Source organism: Mytilus californianus, unplaced genomic scaffold (assembly GCF_021869535.1).
Source record: "Mytilus californianus isolate M0D057914Y unplaced genomic scaffold, xbMytCali1.0.p SCAF_7, whole genome shotgun sequence".
Lineage (NCBI taxonomy): Eukaryota > Metazoa > Mollusca > Bivalvia > Mytilida > Mytilidae > Mytilus > Mytilus californianus.
This window is the reverse complement of record NW_026262723.1, coordinates 30,380,274-30,402,353: the sequence shown is the minus strand read 5'-3', so window position 1 is coordinate 30,402,353 and position 22,080 is coordinate 30,380,274. Positions and strand designations below refer to the sequence as shown.

General features: G+C 32.7%; 1 protein-coding gene across 1 annotated transcript; it reads left to right on the top strand.

The window, feature by feature from the left end:
• The first annotated feature begins 2,717 nt into the window (after nt 1-2,717).
• On the top strand, nt 2,718-21,690 carry LOC127707656 (sorting nexin-19-like). Its single transcript, XM_052212291.1, has 10 exons — nt 2,718-4,425; nt 6,012-6,147; nt 6,966-7,063; nt 7,841-7,966; nt 10,319-10,477; nt 11,398-11,497; nt 12,235-12,376; nt 13,799-13,983; nt 15,245-15,332; nt 15,892-21,690. The coding sequence occupies exons 1-10, from the start codon at nt 2,854-2,856 to the stop codon at nt 15,968-15,970; spliced, it is 2,685 nt and encodes an 894-aa protein (XP_052068251.1). The 5' UTR covers nt 2,718-2,853; the 3' UTR covers nt 15,971-21,690.
• The last annotated feature ends 390 nt before the right edge of the window (nt 21,691-22,080 follow it).

Genomic DNA, 22,080 nt, shown 5'->3' with positions numbered 1-22,080 from the left:
GATATTAGCCCTCGTTGGGACTGAGTGAAGCCCGCACGTTCGTTGAGGCGTCGGGATGAATTCTTAGATGCAACTATTCCCTTTTCTCTCCTAGTAATGTTGTAATATAAAAGGGGGATGGTTGAGATAAAAAAAAATTAATTGAACCCCGTTACATTATTCTAAACGTGTATGTGTGTCCCACGTCAGGAAAGTTGTCGTTTATTGGTTGAATGTCATATCGAAATGTACCCCCCCCCCCTTTTTCCAGCCTTTATTTAGAGATCTTAATTACAGATCTTTGATTGTTTCTGTTGAATCTATATATATCTTTCATGGAATCGAGACAATTGAGAACGAGACATATTGTATGGTCACCAGTCTATTTGTCGAAGACTATATGTCTGCATCAAGATGTTTATTTTTGTTATCGGTCGTTGGGCTGCTGTTCCATTGACGTATAATCCACATCTGATTCTCTCTCTATTTCACACCTCATTATCCGTGTACACTGCTGGCAGAAAAAAATAATATACAAATCTGATAGCACTTATAAGACATATTGTGAGGACATTCTTTCTTTTGTTGAAGACTAAACGTCTCCCTCTAGATTTCTTTCAGTTATTCTGTAGTTGGGTTGCTGTCTCATTGACGTACACCTCACTTCTCCTTTTATTCAAGCAGCACTTGATTTTGCGTGTGCACTGATGACTGAATTTTCTTGTTTTGTTTTGTTTTGTTTCAAAGATAGAGGATTAATTTGTTTGTTTTCTGCTTTATGTCACAGTGGCAAATGTTTCAAATAAAGTGGCACTCATTTCATAGCAAAACTACACCTTATCCGGACGCCTTGACTGTGATGAAAAATTCAATATATCTTTAGTTGCATATCAGAGCGCACTGGTTCCCGAAAGTTGGGTAGTATAAAAACAGGTACTTCTGATCAGAGCAACAGGGCAAATATGCCCTATCCTAATTTCATATATTTATTTTATTATTCATGACAAAATTTCATCAAGGGTTCTATAGTGATGCCAAGACGTGGAGTTTTCATTTGATACATGTAATAATCTGACATATCCACTTAAATTTCTGTTCAGCCAATTTGATTGAGATAGATTGATTGGTTGATTGCTATAGCGTCGCAATTTGGGACTGCAGGAATTTCATTTATTAATGCGATTCAGATGGGACCTTGCTGTTTTATTTTCCTTGGTGCAGGTAAGTAAACTCCCAACCCTGCTGCCGTCATGTGCCGTGAGAGGTATTGGATTGGTGCCAATTATTTAGCATACACAGTAGAAGGTTATGATATTTTGCAAGACACTGGCATATGTTAGTAAACAATGGACCATGTCGAATTAACCAGAGGCTAAATTGACCTAAGATAGATTTGGTTATTGTTCAATTACGTCATTTTTAATAATACATGTACATACAGTATATCTCTCTGAGTAGTTATATACCTTTTCTTTCACTATTTTGGGTATGAGTATGAACGTTCCGAACTGGTCCTGTTAATTTAAAAAAACGACGTCAAGTTAGCTTTCCATAGAGTTGTGGATGGTAAACTATTATACAGATGCTTTTTCTAGTATGTTTATGCAAGTCTAACACAGAAAAACACGAAAACAATTCAAATTTAAAGAAAACAAAACAAGGAATGAGCTTTCAAATTAACAGCAAACTGAATTTTCTGCATTTTGAAGGACACTTTCAACTTTTTTGGACCTGTACCTATTTCCCGATCTATCATGGACCACAACTCCTGAACGAAAAAAATGAAAATCGTCAATATCAAACTTGACAACCATTTTGTCATCAGTTACAGCATATTAAAAAATTTTTGCGACATGTGTGAAACGTTTCATACGATAATTGCACGGAAATAACAATAATGTCATTTTACAATCTTTCATCAAGAACCATAAAGTTCAGTCTAGACGGTAAAAGGGAAAATCGTCAATATTAAATTGATCTTGACCTCCATTTTGTCACCAGAAACAACTTAAAACTAGACAAAGTGATGCCCCCGCACTCCACTCTGAAGTAACTGTATTATAACAAAGTCAATGTAGGACTTTCTTTGAGAAATTATTGTGTCTGGGAGACACAAATGATGCCCCCGCAGATGCAAAGTGTTATTTTAGAATATACAAAGTTGAGCATGGGAGCACATAGGTCTATTGTTCACTTTAGGCGGAGTTATCCGTAAACGCTATGCACCTCTTATGCAAGTATTTACTCCAAAAAAGACAAAATTTAACTATTTCCCAAAAGAGCAAATATTAATAAAAATCAAAACCCTGACCACATGCACACCTTCAATGTGTGTTATAGTAGTCTCAGACCTCAATTATGTCATTAGTATCACAATTAAAATTTGAAGAAGCATTGGTTGTACTGTTCATAAGTTATTGCACGCCAAACCTTTGACTATTATGTCAATTTATTATGTCCCAGGCCAAACCGTGATTCCACGCCCTCCGTACTTCACCAATTTAATAACTGGTTCCTTCATTCGGAAGACCAAGTTAGAAGATAACGGATTTTGGAAAAGGAGGGGGAAACAAAAATATCTTGGCACTAAGTACCTGTTGTCTAGATAGAGCCCTGTTCTAATTAATTTTATTAGTCCGTTATTATCCTTTCAATATTTCTCATTTTGGTTGGTGTTTGGTTAGATTAATGCAATTAGACTGTTATAAAAACGTCCCTCTTTTCGTAATAAAATTTATAGGGAGAGAACATTACGGGGAACCAGAACAAAAGTGTAAAAAAAGTCACATGACAACAAATTACAGTTAACTAATGGATTTCCAAAACGATATTAATATGATTTGTTTCCTTAGGGGTTTGCAACAGTAAATCAAAATGCCTTCTCTTCGTAAAGTTAAAGATTTTCTTGGGAACCACAGGAAATTTTCTTCCATTCAGAAAATACTTTTCCTTTTCCTAGGGTTAGGAATTCTAGCTGCATTTTCATGGAAATTTATGCTAAGCTTTTTGTGGTATGTCCTGGTAGTAGGGTCAACGATCGGTGTTTGTCAGTATTTGATAACATCAAAACACAACCAAACCTTTCTGTTGAAAATATATTTATACGTTTGTAGACATGAAAAGGTGATAATCAGTTGTTTAAGCTTTAAAGAAAAAATTCAAGAAATATTCACTGTTCAAGTTGTTGAGGGAGAAGTTTTAAAGGACCCTAGTGAAAAAAATCAGGCAGATGAAAGTGAACGTTTTTATGATGCAAAAGATTCATATTTCCCCAATGAACAAGAAAATTACCAATCTAGCATGCAGATGTCTGATAAAAGTGTTGCTGCATGTACAAAAGTTTCATGGCTTGAGGAGGTTGAAACCATTTCTGATTTGATTCAAAAACATTTCATTTACTCATGGCTAAAGGACTTTGATCCCCACATTGATGTTCTAACCGAATGTGATAAAGTATTGAGAGATGGCATAATAAGTTTTGCGTACAAATTAAAAACGGTAGATCCAAGTGATTTAGTTAGGGAAATTTGCTTAAATGGCTGTCAACATTTACGAACGCTTCAAATATCGCGAGATAAATACAAAATTCAGCCAAGAAGAAGACTCAGCTCAGGAAGAAGGGACTCTGGAAGTCTTTCTTCATTAAATCGGAGATATGCTTCAGTCGAAGAAGCGTTTGAAATGATTTCAACCTACCATATAGGTCTATATGGACATGAGAATGAAAATAGCTATCTATTTAGTGTCTGTGATATCATATTAAAAAGGACATTTGGTGGTATATTTTTAAATTCACAAGTGCTAAACTATATACTATCAGAAATTTTAACATGCAATGTATTGTTGCCAGTTTTAGACCTTTTATCGGAACCAGATTTTATTTACGAAAAAATTATTTTGATTTTGTCTGATGAGGCACTTGATATACCTGTAGATGAGGAAGATTTTGTTGAAGAACTGAGTGAAAAATTTCAGATGGGTGATAATCAATACAGTCATGACAGTTCTGATAATACTTCTAAACATTTAGGCTTGCAAAATGAAAACCCACCTGATATAATTGAAAATCAAACTGCCTCTTCAATCAATTTTTCATCTATATCACAAAACGGTGCTACGGAAATAAATTGTGATGAAAAGTTTGTACCTGTTATTCCAATGGCCCTCATAGAGCCAGCTACAGCCCTGTCAGTGTCTGAATCAGACCAACCTTCACCTGTCGAAACAGGTTCTCCAGTACACAAGCTCAATGAAATGAAAACATCAAAGCCAGATTTTTTCCTCAGCTGTTCTGATGAGGATAAACCTGACATGCCTGATCCATATATGAACAGTTTGGAAATCATCGAGCCCAAGCCAGCAATATTTCTGGATGTTTGTATTATTGATAGTGAAATTAGAAATGAAAGCAGAAGTAATTCACAGTTTGTGCTATATGTAATACAGGTAAAAAATTAAATTGACCTTTCATGTCTAAGTCTTTAGCATATTAAGTTATATGTAATACAGGTAAAAAATTTAATCTACCTTTAGTTATAAAAGTAATACATGTAAAAAATTAAATCTACCTTTACATTCTTTAGTTACAAAATGTACATGTATAGTCAAAATTTTAGTACAGGTAAACAAACTGTATTTAGTAATAAGAAGCATGTACATGTAATTCAACTCCATGCCCACACTTTGTGTGATTTTCTTTAGCATCATGATTATGTTTAGTAAAAATAATTATTAATGATTTTTTCCATGAAATAATTATGATAATTTTGTGTTGAACATATGCATGATATGCATGCATGTTTAATATGTTGAAGACAAATTTAAATGTGATTTTGATTCTGGGGGATCTCAGCCTTCACCTTCATGACCTTGGCATTGCATTACTATACATGCTATAAAGCATACACTATAGGCGATTCAGTCAAACATCACTTTTGCTGTTTAATATATTGAGTGAGTCATTGTGAATCAGGGTGATGGGGGATTATAGATTTGAGGGGATAATACTCATTTACAAGCTAGGGGCCAGAAAGGGATGGGGAAACTGGGAAGGAGGAGCAGGAAGCTGGAGTCGAGGGATAAAAACTTGGAGAAGAGGAAAGGGAACTGGGAGAAGAGTGGAGTAAAAAATAGGGATATGCTGGGAACGTTTCTTGACATGTTTTTTTCTGAGAGAAAAAGGGGGGGAGTGGGAATCAGGGACCCCCTGTCCATTCCTCATTAAAAACCATGTGATATACTTTCTACTGTAGAACAGAGAGATAATTCAAAGTGAACCATCCCCAATGCCTAGCTTTAACTGTGGAAAATCAGCACCATGAGTGATTGTGACAAAATGCTAACATGTGTATTTGTAACATGTGCAGTGTACATTTATCTATCATCCGAGAGAATAAATTGGCCATGGACAGGCTGGGGATTAGGAGGCTATAGGTGGCCTGATCCAAGGCAAAATTTATGGCCTTATCTAAGACCCTCATTTTTGCTGAATACTAGGCAGAACAGGCCTTTAAAAGTTTTAGAACACAAAATTTAAGCATGATAAGGAGTAGGAAAAAAAAATTTATAATAAAACATGAATAATTTATCAGTACTTATTTTTCACATAATCATAATGACTGGTAAAATTTACTGGACACTTCTTATTCTTAACCATGTGTTGACAGTATGCATTGCTAACAAACAAACTGAAAATTGCAATTTTAAATAACTGGCATTGATTGGTAAAAAGCTTATTAATTTTTAATGCACAACTATATGTATAAACATGTATATGAATATGTATATGTGTAATGTAAGGCAGTTATATATATATATAAAAATAAGGAGCTGTGGTATGATTGCTTATGAGACAACTATCCACCAAAGTTCATATGAAGTGGCCATGGACATTGTGGATGTAAGTATTTATAGGCAATCTTCAACAATGTGAAAAACCCATACCGAATAGTCGGCTTTAAAACATACATCATTATTGAATATATATATATATTATATAATAAATCTTTCATCATGTTATTGTTTTATTTCAGTACGATGCTCTATATTGGGTTGAAGCAGAAAAGGAGCCAGTTCTACGTACAAGGCAGGCTAAAAGACGACATCGGGAATTTATTAATTTACATTCTAGATTAGAAGATAATACTTTGTACAAAAAAAGTCTGAAAGGTAATGCAAACAAAATGTAGCCAAAACGAGCACAGTATTTTGTGCTAATCATGATCTTTGACGTTTTTATCACATGCTTATTATTATGTACATTTAGGGAATTATAAGAATTTAAAAAAATGTGAAGCAAAATTTATTTGACCTGCATGAAAATTTGGTGAATATTGGCTTCATCAGTTTAGTAAATTATCAAAATTGGCTACCTTCAAGACAATTGTTTTAATATACATGATATAAAAAAAGTCATACATCTACATGTACATTAATTTTTTGCAACATTGCATTGTTTTCTTAAGAAAAATTTGGGGAGAAAATTAGCTGTTTTATATTTTCCATACACAACAAATTATCTGGAAACAGCTTTAATATTGTTTTCCCAAATTGCACAGATTGTAAGCTTGATTTTACTTCTTTTAGTAGCTCTTACTTGACTGAGTACCAGAATGCCCTACCACAGAGTAGGTAACCTGTAGAAAAATTATAAACTTGGGAAACAGTAATATGAACATAGTTTTTCATGTTACAATATGTTTACAGTTCTTGACTACTTTATTCAGAAAATCATTCTTTAATATGCCTGAGATACCAATTTTTCCTGAATTTGTTGGTAAGTGTAAACCTTGAATTAAAAAAACTGTACAAATACAAATATTTCGTTATTTTGATAATAGAAAATGATGTCCAGATCCTCTTGAAATAGCTAATTTTTCTGCGGCCATGAAAATGATTTTAACAATTAATAAATGAATGCACATTAACAACAACAACAATACTTTATTATATTTTAGTCAATAAATTTTACTGTTTTATTTTTACAGGAGTTAAAGGTCCAAAGAGATGGCAAACTCTACCATTTGGAAATTTGAACAAGAAAAGTATTGAAGACAGAAGAAAAAACTTAGAGGCTTACTTAAAGGTATCTAATTATAGTTATCTATATCTTTACACTGAGCATTATATATTATGCCTGCAAATGTTAAAATGAGCATAGAACCCGACATATTTGGACTATTTCTATTCTTTAATGAATATATGTAATTTGGAATTTTTTTTTTTTTCGAAACAGATCAATTAGACATGTTCTTAAGACAGCCGATTTAATTTGATGAATCAAAAAGTTTCTGAAAGACCAAAAGGTTACACAATTTTAAGGGGCATTAGCTATGATTTAGACCAAAAAAATAAAAGTAATATTTTACTTTTGGCAGTTAGTTTGGTTCAATTTTGTCAAAATAAGCTAAAAACACTATTGCAGGTGAACAAATGTTTTATTAGCTTCAAGTCGATAGTTCAACCTCATTTGAATCCGCATTTACCTGACCTTTGACATGTTTGATTTTGTGTCTTATTTTGTAAAAATTACAGTACATCTTACATTGTCTAAGGCGAATAAGTTGACAAATCACTCTTGCTGGTGTTGAGAGAATCACTGGGGAACAGGGTAATTACTGGTGATTTGGTGTGATACCGCTCTGATTATATCACATTCAGCTTATGGAATAGTTCAGATGGGAATCACCAAAATTCATTATGAAAAATCACCAACACAAGGGATTTTTAAATGAATCATTTTATGTGAATTGAATACAAGTACTAACATACTTATAGCCATGGTTTATGGACATTTGGAATGAGCAAAATGGCCATGGAGTGTACTTTTACAAACTAAAAAACTTTGTAATTTTCATTTCAGTCATTGATCCAGATAGATGATATATGTAATGGTGCTGAACTGAATGAATTCTTGGCGTATGAAGGGGATGGCCACATTGCATTTGTCAGGAAAACACCGGAAAATAGTATACCAAGATTTGATAAGGTAATAATAAGTACATGTTTATGGAGAAAATACTACATACTTTTAGAGTTATGCCCCTTTACAAATGGAAAAATTACCGAATTTTTCGTTTCCGTTTTCTAACTTAAGTTTGCCTCAACCAAATGTTATGAAACTTATACACAATGCTTATTACCACAAAACTCAGATCAAGTACAAATTTTGGTAGTGTCACTTTTACCGTTCTTGAGTTATGTCCCTTTATAAGGTTATATGCAAGCGGGGCATCACCTGTGTCCCATGGACACATTCCCCATTTATTTAAATTCTATTGCAATAATTCAGTGTTTTTCCCATCAATTTCATATATAGCATCCTAGTAAAAAGGGAATTTTCAAATACAATCTTGTTTCTTTGAATTGTTTATAAGCATCACATCCATAACACAATATTATGGAAAATAATTTGGGATAACATCACAATCAGGCAATATATTCCATCACAGGTCATACCTGCCAATCTCTGAAACCTTCAAAGAGGGAGATCTCCCCCTCAGCTATGACAGCTGAGGGGGAGATTTTGCGCGAACGACATTTCAAGCTAAATATATGATCAGTACACTATATACATCTACAAAACACCAATACAAGTTAATAAATATAATTTTATTTCTTTAATTCATTGTTGTAATCAACACAGGCACTTTTTGCCTTTTTCAGTAACTCTATGTCAGGAAAATAATTATAACAGTCAACACTTTGATTTTGTTTTGTACATATAAGTGAGCATATAGTTTCATTTGACAATTCTGATCTATGTTCTGTTTGAATTTTTTTCAACATTGAAAATATTCTTTCACTATCAGCATTACTGTTAGGAAGGACAACACAAGCCAGGGCCAACTTTGACAAATTTGGAAATCTCTGTTGTGTTGAAAATAACTCCTTAATATCACTCATTTCCCCCAAAAAAGTGCCAACATCTGTTTCTCCATCAGTCCATTTTGGAAGCTCATCTGCTGAAGCCAACTGGAAATCCAAAATTCAAAGCGGGAGGGTTGGCAGGTATGGAATAAGGGAATGCTGGGTTTCTGATGCTATAAGGCCCTGTGGATAACGCTGAATAAGGGAATGCCCGGGTTTCTGATGCTATAAGGCCCTGTGGATAACACTGAATAAGGGAATGCTGGGTTTCTGATGATATAAGGCCCTGTGGATAACACTGAATAAGGAAATGCTGGGTTTCTGATGCTATAAGGCCTGGTGAATAACACTGAATAAGGGAATGCTAGGTTTCTGATGCTATAAGGCCCTGTGGATAACGCTGAATAAGGGAATGCCTGGTTTTCTGATGCTATAAGGCCTGGTGGATAACGCTGAATAAGGGAATGCCTGGTTTTCTGATGCTATAAGGCCTGGTGGATAACACTGAATAAGGGAATGCTGGGTTTCTGATGCTATAAGGCCTGGTGGATAACACTGAATAAGGGAATGCTGGGTTTCTGATGCTATAAGGCACTGTGGATAATGCTGAATAAGGGAATGCCTGGTTTTCTGATGCTATAAGGCTTGGTGGATCACACTGAATAAGGGAATGCTGGGTTTCTGATGCTATAAGGCACTGTGGATAACACTGACTATGGGAATGCTGGGTTGAAATCTTGTGTCAATTCCAAAATATATACTGTAAATTCAGAAATTATAACGAGATTTTTATTATTGTGAATAATGCAACTTCGTGACTATCGCAAGAATAAGAACTTACATTCTGATATTTGATACATATATCTTTATGGAGATTTTCCTAAAATCGCAATAATCAATCTCGCATTTTTGTCCATTCTTCAAAAATCGCAATAATAAATGCACACATTCATTTCTGAATTTACAGTATTCAAATCTATCCAAATGCTCTAGATTTTGATATGAACTGAATAAAAGATTTCAGATAAAATTGAGAATGGAAGATGTATGCATCGGGTGAATTTTTAAAGGACTTCATGGTAAAAAACATGTTGTTATCTGGCTGAAATGCATTTCTTTCTGAATGACGTGAAAAAAAACTTTATTTACCAGACAAAAATTATAAAAAAGTTCTGAAATCTAGTTTCTTCATTTGACCATACCCCCCTCTGTGGTATCATGCTAATGAAGCTCACTTTGAGTATGGGAGGATGAAGTTTCCCTGGCAAGGGCAATTCAAAAACTTCATTATAGTTATTTCTGTAGAGTATAGTCTGCTGATCAAAAACTTCATTATAGTCATTTCTGTAGAGTATAGTCTGCTGATCAAAAACTTCATTATAGTCATTTCTGTAGAGTATAGTCTGCTGATCAAAAACTTCATTATAGTCATTTCTGTAGAGTATAGTCTGCTGATCTTCTTTTTTGACAGATGATTGTGAAGACGATGTCTGGAGTTTTTGACGAGATAATAAAGATTCCCAGTCGTGTCAACTTTCCAAGTCTGCCTGGTAAAAAGGATACCAACAAAGAAATTGAAAAGAATGATTGTGATCAGATAGCTGTGGACTTTGACCACGATACAATATGTGTAAATATTATAAATAATCACAGAGCTTTTCATTTAAGATAATTTGTGTAAATAGAGCTAAGAATTTACTTTTATTAACTTGAAAATTTTTCTTGAAGATCATATTTATTACTTAATTAATATTTGAGTTTAATGTAAATGAACAGTAAACAAACAACACAAAAAAAAATCAAAAAGATATCTAGGTCAAGATACAGTCTTCAACAATAGATTAGTGTCTTTAGTACTCTTTACAGTATGTTAAAGTCTAACTGACCAATAAAGAAAGCCATTGATATTGTTCCTGACTTGTGACAGACACAGGAATGTGTGGTAGGATTTAACCCTCCCCTTCTTATCTCATTCAGTGGAATAACAAAAGCTACATAGATAAAAATAGAATGAAAAAATATGTACAGAAAAAGCACTACTCTACAATACTTGTCTTATAGATAACATAAAGTAGAGATGCTGTTGTGTAGCAGTTGAAACTGAAATACATTGAAAAAAATGATATAAAAAAAGTTTGTAAAATTTTTTTTATAAATTTGTCTGATTGCCCTACACAACATTCAGAATAAATAGGTTTTGGAATTAATTTATAGTTAAACAAATACAAATAGCTTTTACCTTTTTTTAAAATTTATTCAACAGACCAAAACATGGTAGTTGACTTCCAACACTGTACAGGATGTACCGTCAGTTAACAAAACCATATCAAAGTACTCTATCATTGGTTGTGTTAGAAGTTCATTTATTTGAACTCCCATGATTTGAATATCTACAGTTACAAAAATGTTAAATAGGTAAAAAAATGGGCACACAAAAATGTCCCTTTTGCTTAATTTTTTTTGTCTCTGTTCACAATTTGACCTTAATATTTAATGGAGAGTGCATTCAGATAATTCCACTCATATTAAAGGTCAATCCTACAATTACAGGAAAGCCAACAAGAAAAGCTACAAGAGTTTGTTAAAATTTGTGATTGTCCATTTTTCACGTCAGAAGATTTAACTCAGAACAAATTAGAGAAGTCAGCAGGTATTTAACAATTTAACAATATGCCAATATTTAAATAAGGTGTTATTTATTAATTAAAATTGGCATCACTGAATAGACTCATACAAAATGTTAATAAACACTCTAAGAGACTGAATATGTGAGGGATCTACAGCCTATAGAGACACTTAAAAATAAAAAATAAAAGAAATTTAATTTTTTAACCCCCCCCCCCCCCCCCCTTTTTTTAACAATAAATGGACTTAATTTGTGGCCATCAACATGACATCTTTACACTGACAGCAGTGTTCTGTGGAATTATTTACAAACTTTGTCCAAATTCGTTTTAATGTGTAAAAAGGACCAAGACTCACGAACAACACATCAATAAACACGGGAAGAAACACATATAATCTTAACAATTCATGAACTTTTCTATCATTAGTTTTTAAAATACACATTTGCCAGGATCAGAATGCAATTATACATGTAGTGTTGTACATACTTTTAGATTATCGATGTTTTTTTCAAAACAAGAGGAGTATTTCTCAGCTACAATTTCATCAAGTTTGAAAGACCATTTATAATCTGTTTATCGCTATTTTGACTATGATGTCGTTGATGTTTGCATTGACAAAGTCACATGCCCCCTTAGTTTCTGACTATAATTTTCTATCTCAAGCGAGTAGCATGATGTGAAATTATGGGATAGGGCCCTATGGGGATATATATACTTATACTGAAACCTATATTATTCTTCATGGTTGAATTTCTTTCAGATCAATTATCAGAAGAAGATATATCTTTAGCAGAAGCTGTTGTAGATATTGGCGTACAAACTTTACAAGGGAAAGATAACTGGGTCTGCAGAGAAAGGGTCATTATTGTGGTGAAACATTTGATAGGGGTCATTCTAGACAGGTAGGAATACAGATGCAGTCATTTTATATATATATGTCTTACAATATTTTCCCACTTCAAAATAAAGATGATTATGACAATTTGTTTACATAACCACAGAGATGCAATTGGGTGTATGAACAGACAGTGGCGGATCCAGAACTTTTCATAAGGGGGGCCCACTCCGGTCATGCTTCAGTGATTCCCTATATAATCAACCAAATTTTTCCAACGAAAAGGGGGGCCCGGGCCCCCCCTGGATCCGCCTATGACAGAGCCAATTGGGTGTATGAACAGAGCAAAACAATATAAAGGTGATGTATAAAAAATAACAAAAATTATGACATTTGATTTGCATAAACATGTATCTTACCAATAGCAAGGAGTCCTAGGTTTATAATTTCGACCCCAAAGGTTGACTAGGGTATAAAAATATGGTAATTCCTTGCTCTTCTTCCGATTGGCAGAAAAACCCTTGTCATATGGGGGAGACTGTTTGGCTGTGCTGTATGTATGAATTAGCAATGATGTCCATTTAAAATGGGGGTGTTCAATCTGATGCCTCATGTAGAAAGAGTGCCACACTCTCTTCATGTTCATAGCCATTACAACATCTCTTTTTCAGGTTTTTAGGTGGTCTGTGGCAAGGCCAAATTTCTATCCAATATATTATCATTTTTGGGTGGCATTCCAAATTTTCCTTCCCTCATCCTGATTAATCCTTTATTATAGGACCTACCTTTTGTATTTTTTGTTAATAAGGACCCCGCCGAATGGCGGACGCCCTATAGTGATCTGTCCGTCCGTAACATTGGTCCGTTATGATTTCAAACTTTATACTTGACATGTATATTAACCAACACCAGAGGGTGTGTCATGATGTATGTACAACTTCCTAGGTCAGAGGTCAAGGTCAAAAACTTTGGTTTTAGTTGACAACCCCATGTCCTATGGTAAAGATCGTGTCCGCTCTATATCTTGAGAACCGTTATGATTTCAAAGTTTATACTTGATATGTATATAAACCAACACCAGAGGGTGTGTCATAATTTATGTACAACTTCCTAGGTCAAAGGTCAAGGTCAAAAACTTTGGTTTCAGTTGACAACCCCATGTCCAATGATAAAGATACAAATTTTTTACCACACATTATTCACAGCGGGGCCCACAGAGATGGCTCACATCTCAATGATATCTAGTTTGTTCTTGTCCTGAAAATGATTGAAATATTTTCCCCTAGATGTTAAGCAAACATCAATCGATCAATTTAAGATGTTCATTAAAAGGTTAAAAGGGGAAAAGAGATTATAAATTGAATAAAGACTTGTTCAAGATATTTTATAAATATTGTATATTAAGATGGGTACACAAACAGATAGAAGTTATCGCCTCATAAATAATAATATTATTAATGACTAGTTATAATTTGTACTGCGTATTTAGATGGTTAAGGGACCAGATCAGAGATTTGACATCAGAACAGATGTGTGTGAAGTATCTCCAGTTGTTACGAAGGACTGTGTGGCCGGACGGAGAATTGTTTGAAGGTGGCAGACCAGTAAAGACAGACAGACAGAAAGCTGCAACTAAAGAACAGGCTAGAAGATGTCTGGCTCAGTTTTTTCCAGGTAAAGTTTTAAGGGGTTACAGAACAGTAGGCCCCCTTTTGTGTACTACCTGCACCAATGACCACCTAATTTATAAGAACCAAAACTTTCAGGATTTATCCATTTTGATGAGAATGACTTGTTAAGCATGGTAATCCCTTTAATTTTAGAAAGTTGTAATTTTTTCTTTAAATGTGACCATCAGACTGGTTTCTTGTTAAATTTAAACAATAAAAAAAGTTGCAATAAGTGTAACTTTTGGACCGATGTCATAGCATTAATCATGTTAATAAGATCATGTGGCAAGTCTGCTTTCTGATATCATGTTTACTATTTTGCATGATAATTATAATGAACAAATATATGGTAAAAAAACACTTAAATAATTCAGTGGAAAATGATTATTTTTAACTTTCATCAATAATGTTATAGTTCTCATCTTTTTGGGTTTCAGTTCATTGTTTTATAATGGGTAAACTGTTGAAGAACAGCAGCTAAACATATATATATATATATATAACATTTTGTTAAATGATTATTTTTCTGTAGAAGAGGGGCGGAAGGACCTCATTTCAGGACGTCAGGATTGGGCCTTTATTTTTGTGGGAATTCAGGATTTACACTTGTCGGGACTCTAGAATTAATGATTAATTTTGGGGATCTGGGTAAGAATGCTTAATTTTTTTCGGGAGTTCAGGATTTAACGTTTGTTTTTCTGGGAATTTGTAAAAACTCCCCATTCTAACCATCCGTAGAACTTTGGAATGTTGCTTCATGTCTGCCCAAAATCAATATAACTTGATATGTGTCAAAAAATCAAAGACACCACCCATTTAAATGATACTAGATGTTTACAACAGCTTCTCTATCAAAATCAGTATTTTGCCATTCAAGAATCCTAATTGATGGAAATAAGACATCAAAAGATCAGTCATCACTCATCATTTTTTATTTTTTACATTGATATGTGATAAAAAGTCAGGATGTGAGTGGTCCATGGGAGACAACTCTATCTTATACTATGTTAAATGATATTGTATCCAACTAATAATGTTCAGCCACAAAAACATTAGTTACTGTACTTTACATGCATAAGAAATAAATAGAAGTTAATTAATACTTATTACACTGGTGCTATGCCAGGACTGACATATTTTGTAAGCATCCACAAAATTTTACTACAAAAAATTTGAGCGAGTTTTACAGAATAAAAAAGAATATAAGTTTTTAAAAATGTTGAATTTATATGTATTTATTTTTATGAAGATATGTTAATTTTTAGATACACTAAGAAGTCTGGTTGGAAAAGAAGATTTTGACCATGGCATCAACGAAATAATTGAATCTTTGCAATATAAAAAACTGAACAGGTAAGCTTTGACTCTGGAATCTTGACTGCTTCTCTAGCTGAAGTGTTATTAATTGGCAACAATAACCTTTTATTCGTGAAGATAACTATACTTTTCTTGAAAAATATTAGGCGAAATTAAATCATTAGGATCGGTTTAATCACAAAGGGGTGAAAAGATTTAAATTTAAAGCCATAAATGCTCTGACTTTTTATTCCACCAAAATTTAGAGATGTCCGTGTGAGGAAAATTTTTTATGAGCGATTTTGCTATAGAACCTTTTTATCAATGTATGTTTTATTTTACATTTAGGTACATGTTTTTAAATCCAAAGATGTAATGTCATCGACATTCAGCAATAAATTCCACTTACACCTGTTTCAGGGCTCATCTCAAACTTTTAGTGCTATGTGTAGAAGGTCCCTTTTCAACTTTGAGATGAAGAACAAATATTAAAGCAAGTTTCCTTTGGTTTGATTTTAAGTCCTTGTAGAAATTTTTTTTGTAATGATTAGTACACTGTAAGACTTTTTTTTCGATTATGTGCTCACAGAGGTATTTTCATTTAATCTATTTGCAGACACTTGATTTATACATTAATGGACCAATTGATGGACAGTTTGTATCCAGAAATCAGGAACAGAAAAAGTTCTACATAGATACAGGAAACCAAGGACTTAATTACCAAACAGGACAAAGCTGTCTCTTTCTTTACTAAAAATTTTATTAAGTTTTCTTTTAGCATGTTAAGTTGTAGGCCACAAACAGGATTATTGTCCCTTGCCATGTGGGCCAAGTTTTTCATGGGTGTATGGGATGTTGACCATTTTATGGATTATTGTATATGCAACTACTCTGAGAACATATTCCAGACAGCTATGATACTTGATAGGATGGTGTGTCATTATGTGTAATTGACCACAGGTATTTGAGGACAGGAAACCCTTTGGGTGCCCCTGAGTGGGAGTATCCGGAATGACCCCCTATGTAGTTTTATTTAAATACATTTTTTTATTAAACGTTTATATAAATTGTTTTGACCAGGAATACATTTTGAAGTTACTGACAGACAGAATTTGAGATATTTGCTGGCTTTCGAGGTACTCCAGCTCAGGGGCACTCAGAAGATTACCTGTGTAATTGACTGTACAATACCTTCAATTCCATTGACAATTTATGCAGAAAATATGAGACTTTGACTATTGTTTGGTCTTCAACTCCTCTGAGACTGTTTGACAGAAAAATATCATACTTTATATAGGATGGGTTAACATCTTATGTAGTTGAATACATGTTACTGTCATTTTGATTTTGACAATTGTTATGGAAGTTATGAGACTTTGACCAATTTTGTACTATTGTAATTTGTTGATGACTGATTTTAATGGCAGAAAGTTTTTGAAGTTAAAAGTTGGAGTAACATATTTTTGTTTTTATATTTATTTTATTGTTATAAAGATTTATATTGAACTTCATTAATAGGGCCATATTGCTGTTAAAAATTCCTTGTGTTCAAGATATAGGGTATTGGTAACATTTACTGCAGAACTTGTATTAGATATTCAGCCATGGTTTTTTTTATATTTCAAAAAGTTTATACAATAAAAACATTGTCAAAGTTAGAACTGTCAATTGGAAACACATGTACCTTAGGGACTTATCATTTTATAACTGGGAGGAGGGGGAGGGCTGGTCATTTTGAAGTCAAACATAAAATTTTCTTGATCCCCCCCATAATATTTCACTATTTTTATTTAATCCCCCCCTTAAAAACATTTAAAAAAAATGTGATCCCCCTCTGATTTTAACATGCAAAACACTTACCTTTGACACACATACATGACATATGTAGGATATACCTGAAGATTCAAAAGTTCACAAATGTTTCATTAGAGATAAAATTGACCCCCCCCCTCCCCCCTAGGTAAAGAATGATAACTCCCTTATGAGTATCATTTAAAAAACATTTTAAGATGATTTTGCTCTAGGACTTATTTAACATTGTATGTATTATTATACTCTTAAGGTACATGTTCTTAAATCCAAAGAAGTAATGTCATCAACATTTAGCAATAAATTCCACTCAAACATTTGCAGGGGGTCATTTCAAACTTTTAGTGATATGTGTCAAAGGTCACATTTCAACTTTGAGATGATTCTTTTTCTTCTTGATCAGGAGACAAAATTATCCAAGGGCAATAATCATTGATAGATTTCAATTGATGTCATTTGAGTTTGAGTTACATCCCTTGACCACTATGTTGGATAAACCAAATTTAGACATGTGGTACAAGCCAGTCTGATAAAAGTGTCAAAATGTATAAGAATAATGATGGACCTTGTACAATATGTTTTTAGTGATAAGATATTTCGAATGTGCAATATGTATCATTAGTTAGAGATATATGTGTGTGAAATTTTAATATTTTTTTTCTCAAATGTACTGCTCTTAAGCATAACCAATTGTTAGCTGTAGGTTATAAGGTGAACACTTACTAATTATTGATAGCCTTGAATATACAAAAATCTATCTTTTGTCATATTTTTTACAAATAACTGTACTAAGTTTTACTTTTATAAAAGTTGTTATTTTAATTATTAACAAATGTTTGAAATGGCATACATTTAATAGTGCAATTTGTATAAAGGGGTGCATAGTGGTAGTGCAATTCTAAATATTTATCATTTAACTAAAAGTACATAAATTCATTTTTTATGAATTATGAATTAAGAAAACAATGAATAAATAAAGAATATCACATATATATTAAATCCTGAAAATCTCTTTACACGCATACAATTTATAAAATGTTATTTCATATCATATCTTCTGAGTAACATTCACAAGTTGTTGACCTGTTTGTCCTCTAAGAATGGTGAATATCTGCAGAGTAATATATAGTTTGATGTATTTTTAATTTTTTTACCCGTTTTATGTCTTTTAGTATGATGGTTTTGCCCAAGTCTGCATACAAGCCTATAGTAAATTTATACCTTGTACATTAAATTTGTGGTTCACGTATACCCATGAAATCTATGAAAAATTGGTATCCATGGAATAATAATGAACCACAGTAAATGGCATTGCAGAGCGAGAAAGACTTGCTATAGATATCCTTTGGCATATAAAAATTGCCTTATAGCTTATGGTTAAGATCCCACAACTCTGAAATGACAAAACTAGAATTTTAAAAATAGAATGCGAGCTTATTTTCACAAATCCTAACAACAATATAAAGCTTAAAGTATTGCAATGTTTTATGCTTACAGGGCGTGGTAATAGATTTCACGATTTTCATGACCATTCCATAATTGGCATGTTTTGTAAACTTGGTTATTATTATCATAATTGTTTTATGAATGTCGTGTTATGTAAAGTTGAATTTATGCAGCTTTACCACCAGGAGTTTTTATTTAATATTATGGAAGTTTTTGAAACTTAGTTTTTTTTTTAAACATCTCAATATATTGAAAAAAGTTTTGTCAGGGAAAAATCTGGTTACTGCTTTTTAATCTACAAAGTTTATGTATATTTATGTGTTCTTTAAATATGACGTGATAGATACTTCTAGTCGTAACCATGTTGCCATGTATATCCTTTAGGCTTATTCCAGGGATAAAATTATGAGGATTAGAATTTGTTTAAAAATTGGATGTATAATGTTATTGAAATGTTTTGGCAAAATACTATTGTTTTCATTATCATCATCTGAATGTTTTAAGTGTGCCTTGTGTATATTATATGTGCACTCTAAATGCTGTTTTTAATATAATAATACTCGATGTGATGAACATGGGTACTGTAATTTGTAAACATGGATATTTCCCTGTGTTGTTATTTTTGCAATTACAATTTTTAATAGTTCAAGCAGAAGTTAAATTTATGCATCAAAAGACTAATGCACCATTCAAATCAATGTTGTTTATTTTTATAAACTTTTCAGGTTGGGATATTTTCCCCCAATTCACAAAATTTAAGCAAAACTAATTCATGAACATTTCAAGAGGAAAGAAGTTAAATTTGTGCATCAAAGATGAATGCACCATTCACATCAATGTTGTTTATTTGTACAAACTTTTCAGTCAGGGATATTTTCCCCCAATTCACAAAATTTAATCAAAATAACAGAAAAATTTCTACATGTATCATATTATTCACCTGTGTGTATAATGACACAATATTCAAAATGTGTGAAAGAAACCAAAGGGAATATTCAAATACATATGCCAACAACAAACTGACAACCCATGGCAATAAAAGGAAAAACGACCAAAAGACAAACAACAGTCTACAAATCACAACATATAAAATAAAAGACTGAGGAACAGGAACCCCTTAAAAAAGGGGGGGGGGGTGATCTCAGGTGCTCTGAAGGGTAAGCAGATCCTGCTTTCCAAGTTGCACTTGTCGTACGCGTGTTGCTCATGCAAGTACAAATTTGGTGATAAGTCTCATTCAGTAGGTCACATTGGAGGAAAAGAGGATTAGATTGTAATTATAATAATTGGAACATATCATTAGTCATCTGTGAAACAAGTCATCTGTGAAACAAGTCATCTGTGAAACAGATATTTGATAAAGGTCAACATACATACACATGATGGCCTCTGTGAAATTTTCAAGGGATGATTTCAACTTCACCACTTGTAACCCTAGGTTTAATAGCTTCCTTGTTAGCAGCAACCCTCTATCAAGAAAACAAAATTATAAGAAACTTATGCTCTGGATTATCGTATCCTTTGTGAGATATAAACTCCATATATATATATATGTATACACTGCTTGAATGTTGTGACGTAGAAAAATGAAAGTTCACAATTGGAATGCTGAAATCATCTCTTTTGTCTTAAAAGTTTGTACTCAACCAACCCTTATTGTCAATTTTAGAAGTTAAAAAGTGTTGTAACATGCATGTGTTGGCCCCAAAAAAATCATTTGACATGTGGAGACATTTTGAATGCACAACTTTTAAAAGTATATACATGTCCATGAGCATGGTTTCAGGAAATAATCATTTGTGTTTTAAATTGACTATATGTTTTGAACATTTTTTTTTTACAAATGGCTTGGGAAATTTAGTTGTGTTATATCAATAGGCATTATTGTTTTTTTCATAGCATCAAAATGGTAAAACTGAGAACCTAATGAAAATGTTGTAATTTTGAGCATTGAAGAACTGGTTTGTAAAAGTATTGATTGCCTTTTTAATATTAATTTGCTATGCATGTTTTTTTATTATTTTTATCTTTCCAAAATTTTAATTCACTATAGGTCATCTTTGGAAAAAGATTTTATTTAGTTAATAATAAGAAAAATTCTAGATTTTCACCACCAACCTCCTCTCCCTTTAGCCCTGTTTTATTTTATCTCTGGCTTATTACTTTTTTTTGCTCCAAGATTTTACAAAAATAGCAGAAATATACCACTTCCCCTCAAATTGTTCAAAAAGTAAAATGAGAATCTTGGAATGGTTAATTTTTTAATGATTAAATTTGCTTATTATCAAATGTCATGATTTTTTATATTTGAGAAGAAAACAGCCACATTCTGCAAAGATTATTTTTTTAAAGTTTACTGTGATATTTATTAAATTGTATAATATATTGGTTTAGTTGAACTAAATAGTAAGGAAATGAGAGAACATTTTTTACTCAGTTATATGAGGGTCTTGATGAAAAAAAATAAATAGAGAAAAATGGGCTTAAAAATTAAAGAAAACAGAAATGAAGGACCCCATCCCTACCCCCTTATATCAATATTACAACAAAGGAATTATGGAAGATCTTTCAATTTATATTTAAAGGAAGTAGTCATGTGACTTTAGAACGTTAATCAAAGAGGGGGAATCCAAAGGCACCATATATTGATGATGAAGGGGTTCAAAATATCTTTTCACATAATAATACATTAAATTTCTAATTAATAGTGAATGTGTTGAGGTCGCGTAGTGATTTCCAGCTTCCCCTTACATTTGATTTTGGAATAGCCCTCACCATTATAGATAACAGGTTTTGTCCTTCTAGATGTGAGCTTTATTTGACATTGTAGAAAATTGACTTTTGATATTACTACATGTGTCAGTAAACAAAATTAATTTATAATATATAGGGCAGAATGATGGTGGTTGTATTTTTAGAGACCTGCAAGGTAAAAGCAGAATTATTGATAGGGCTGGGTCCCACATAATCAGTATGCATTCCAAGTAGATTTGATATTTATTGTTACTAGTAAGGTACTTATTTTGTGAATTTCCATGAAGCATGAATTCAAGAGTTTAGTAAAATGCAAATTTTCTACAAACCTAAAACTCGAAAACTGTTAAAACTATGAGATCAAAATAAAAAAATAATATATACTATTATACAATGTACAAATTATTTATTTTATTCTCTCAACTTTTGTCTTATTTTTATAGAAATCAACATGGTTAAAACTTTGACTGTGTAACAATCTGATGAAAATAAAGATCCTGTGTCATTGCTTCGCTTTCAAGAATTTGATAATACTCTATCAACCAATGAAATCTCTGCCTTCAAATTTTGAAGGGGTGTAGTATTTGGATAAAACCTGAGGATCCCGAAAGTCCTTTAAAACAGAAAGTAGAATGTAGCATTGTCAGATCCTTGTAAACAAAGTGTGAACACAGGATCTGTATTTAAATCAGATTGAAAATGTACAGAACTCAAAAATCAACTGTTACTGTAACAGTAATTTAAACATTACTGTTCACTAAACATAATAAGCAAGATAAGTTTAAAATTGTTACTG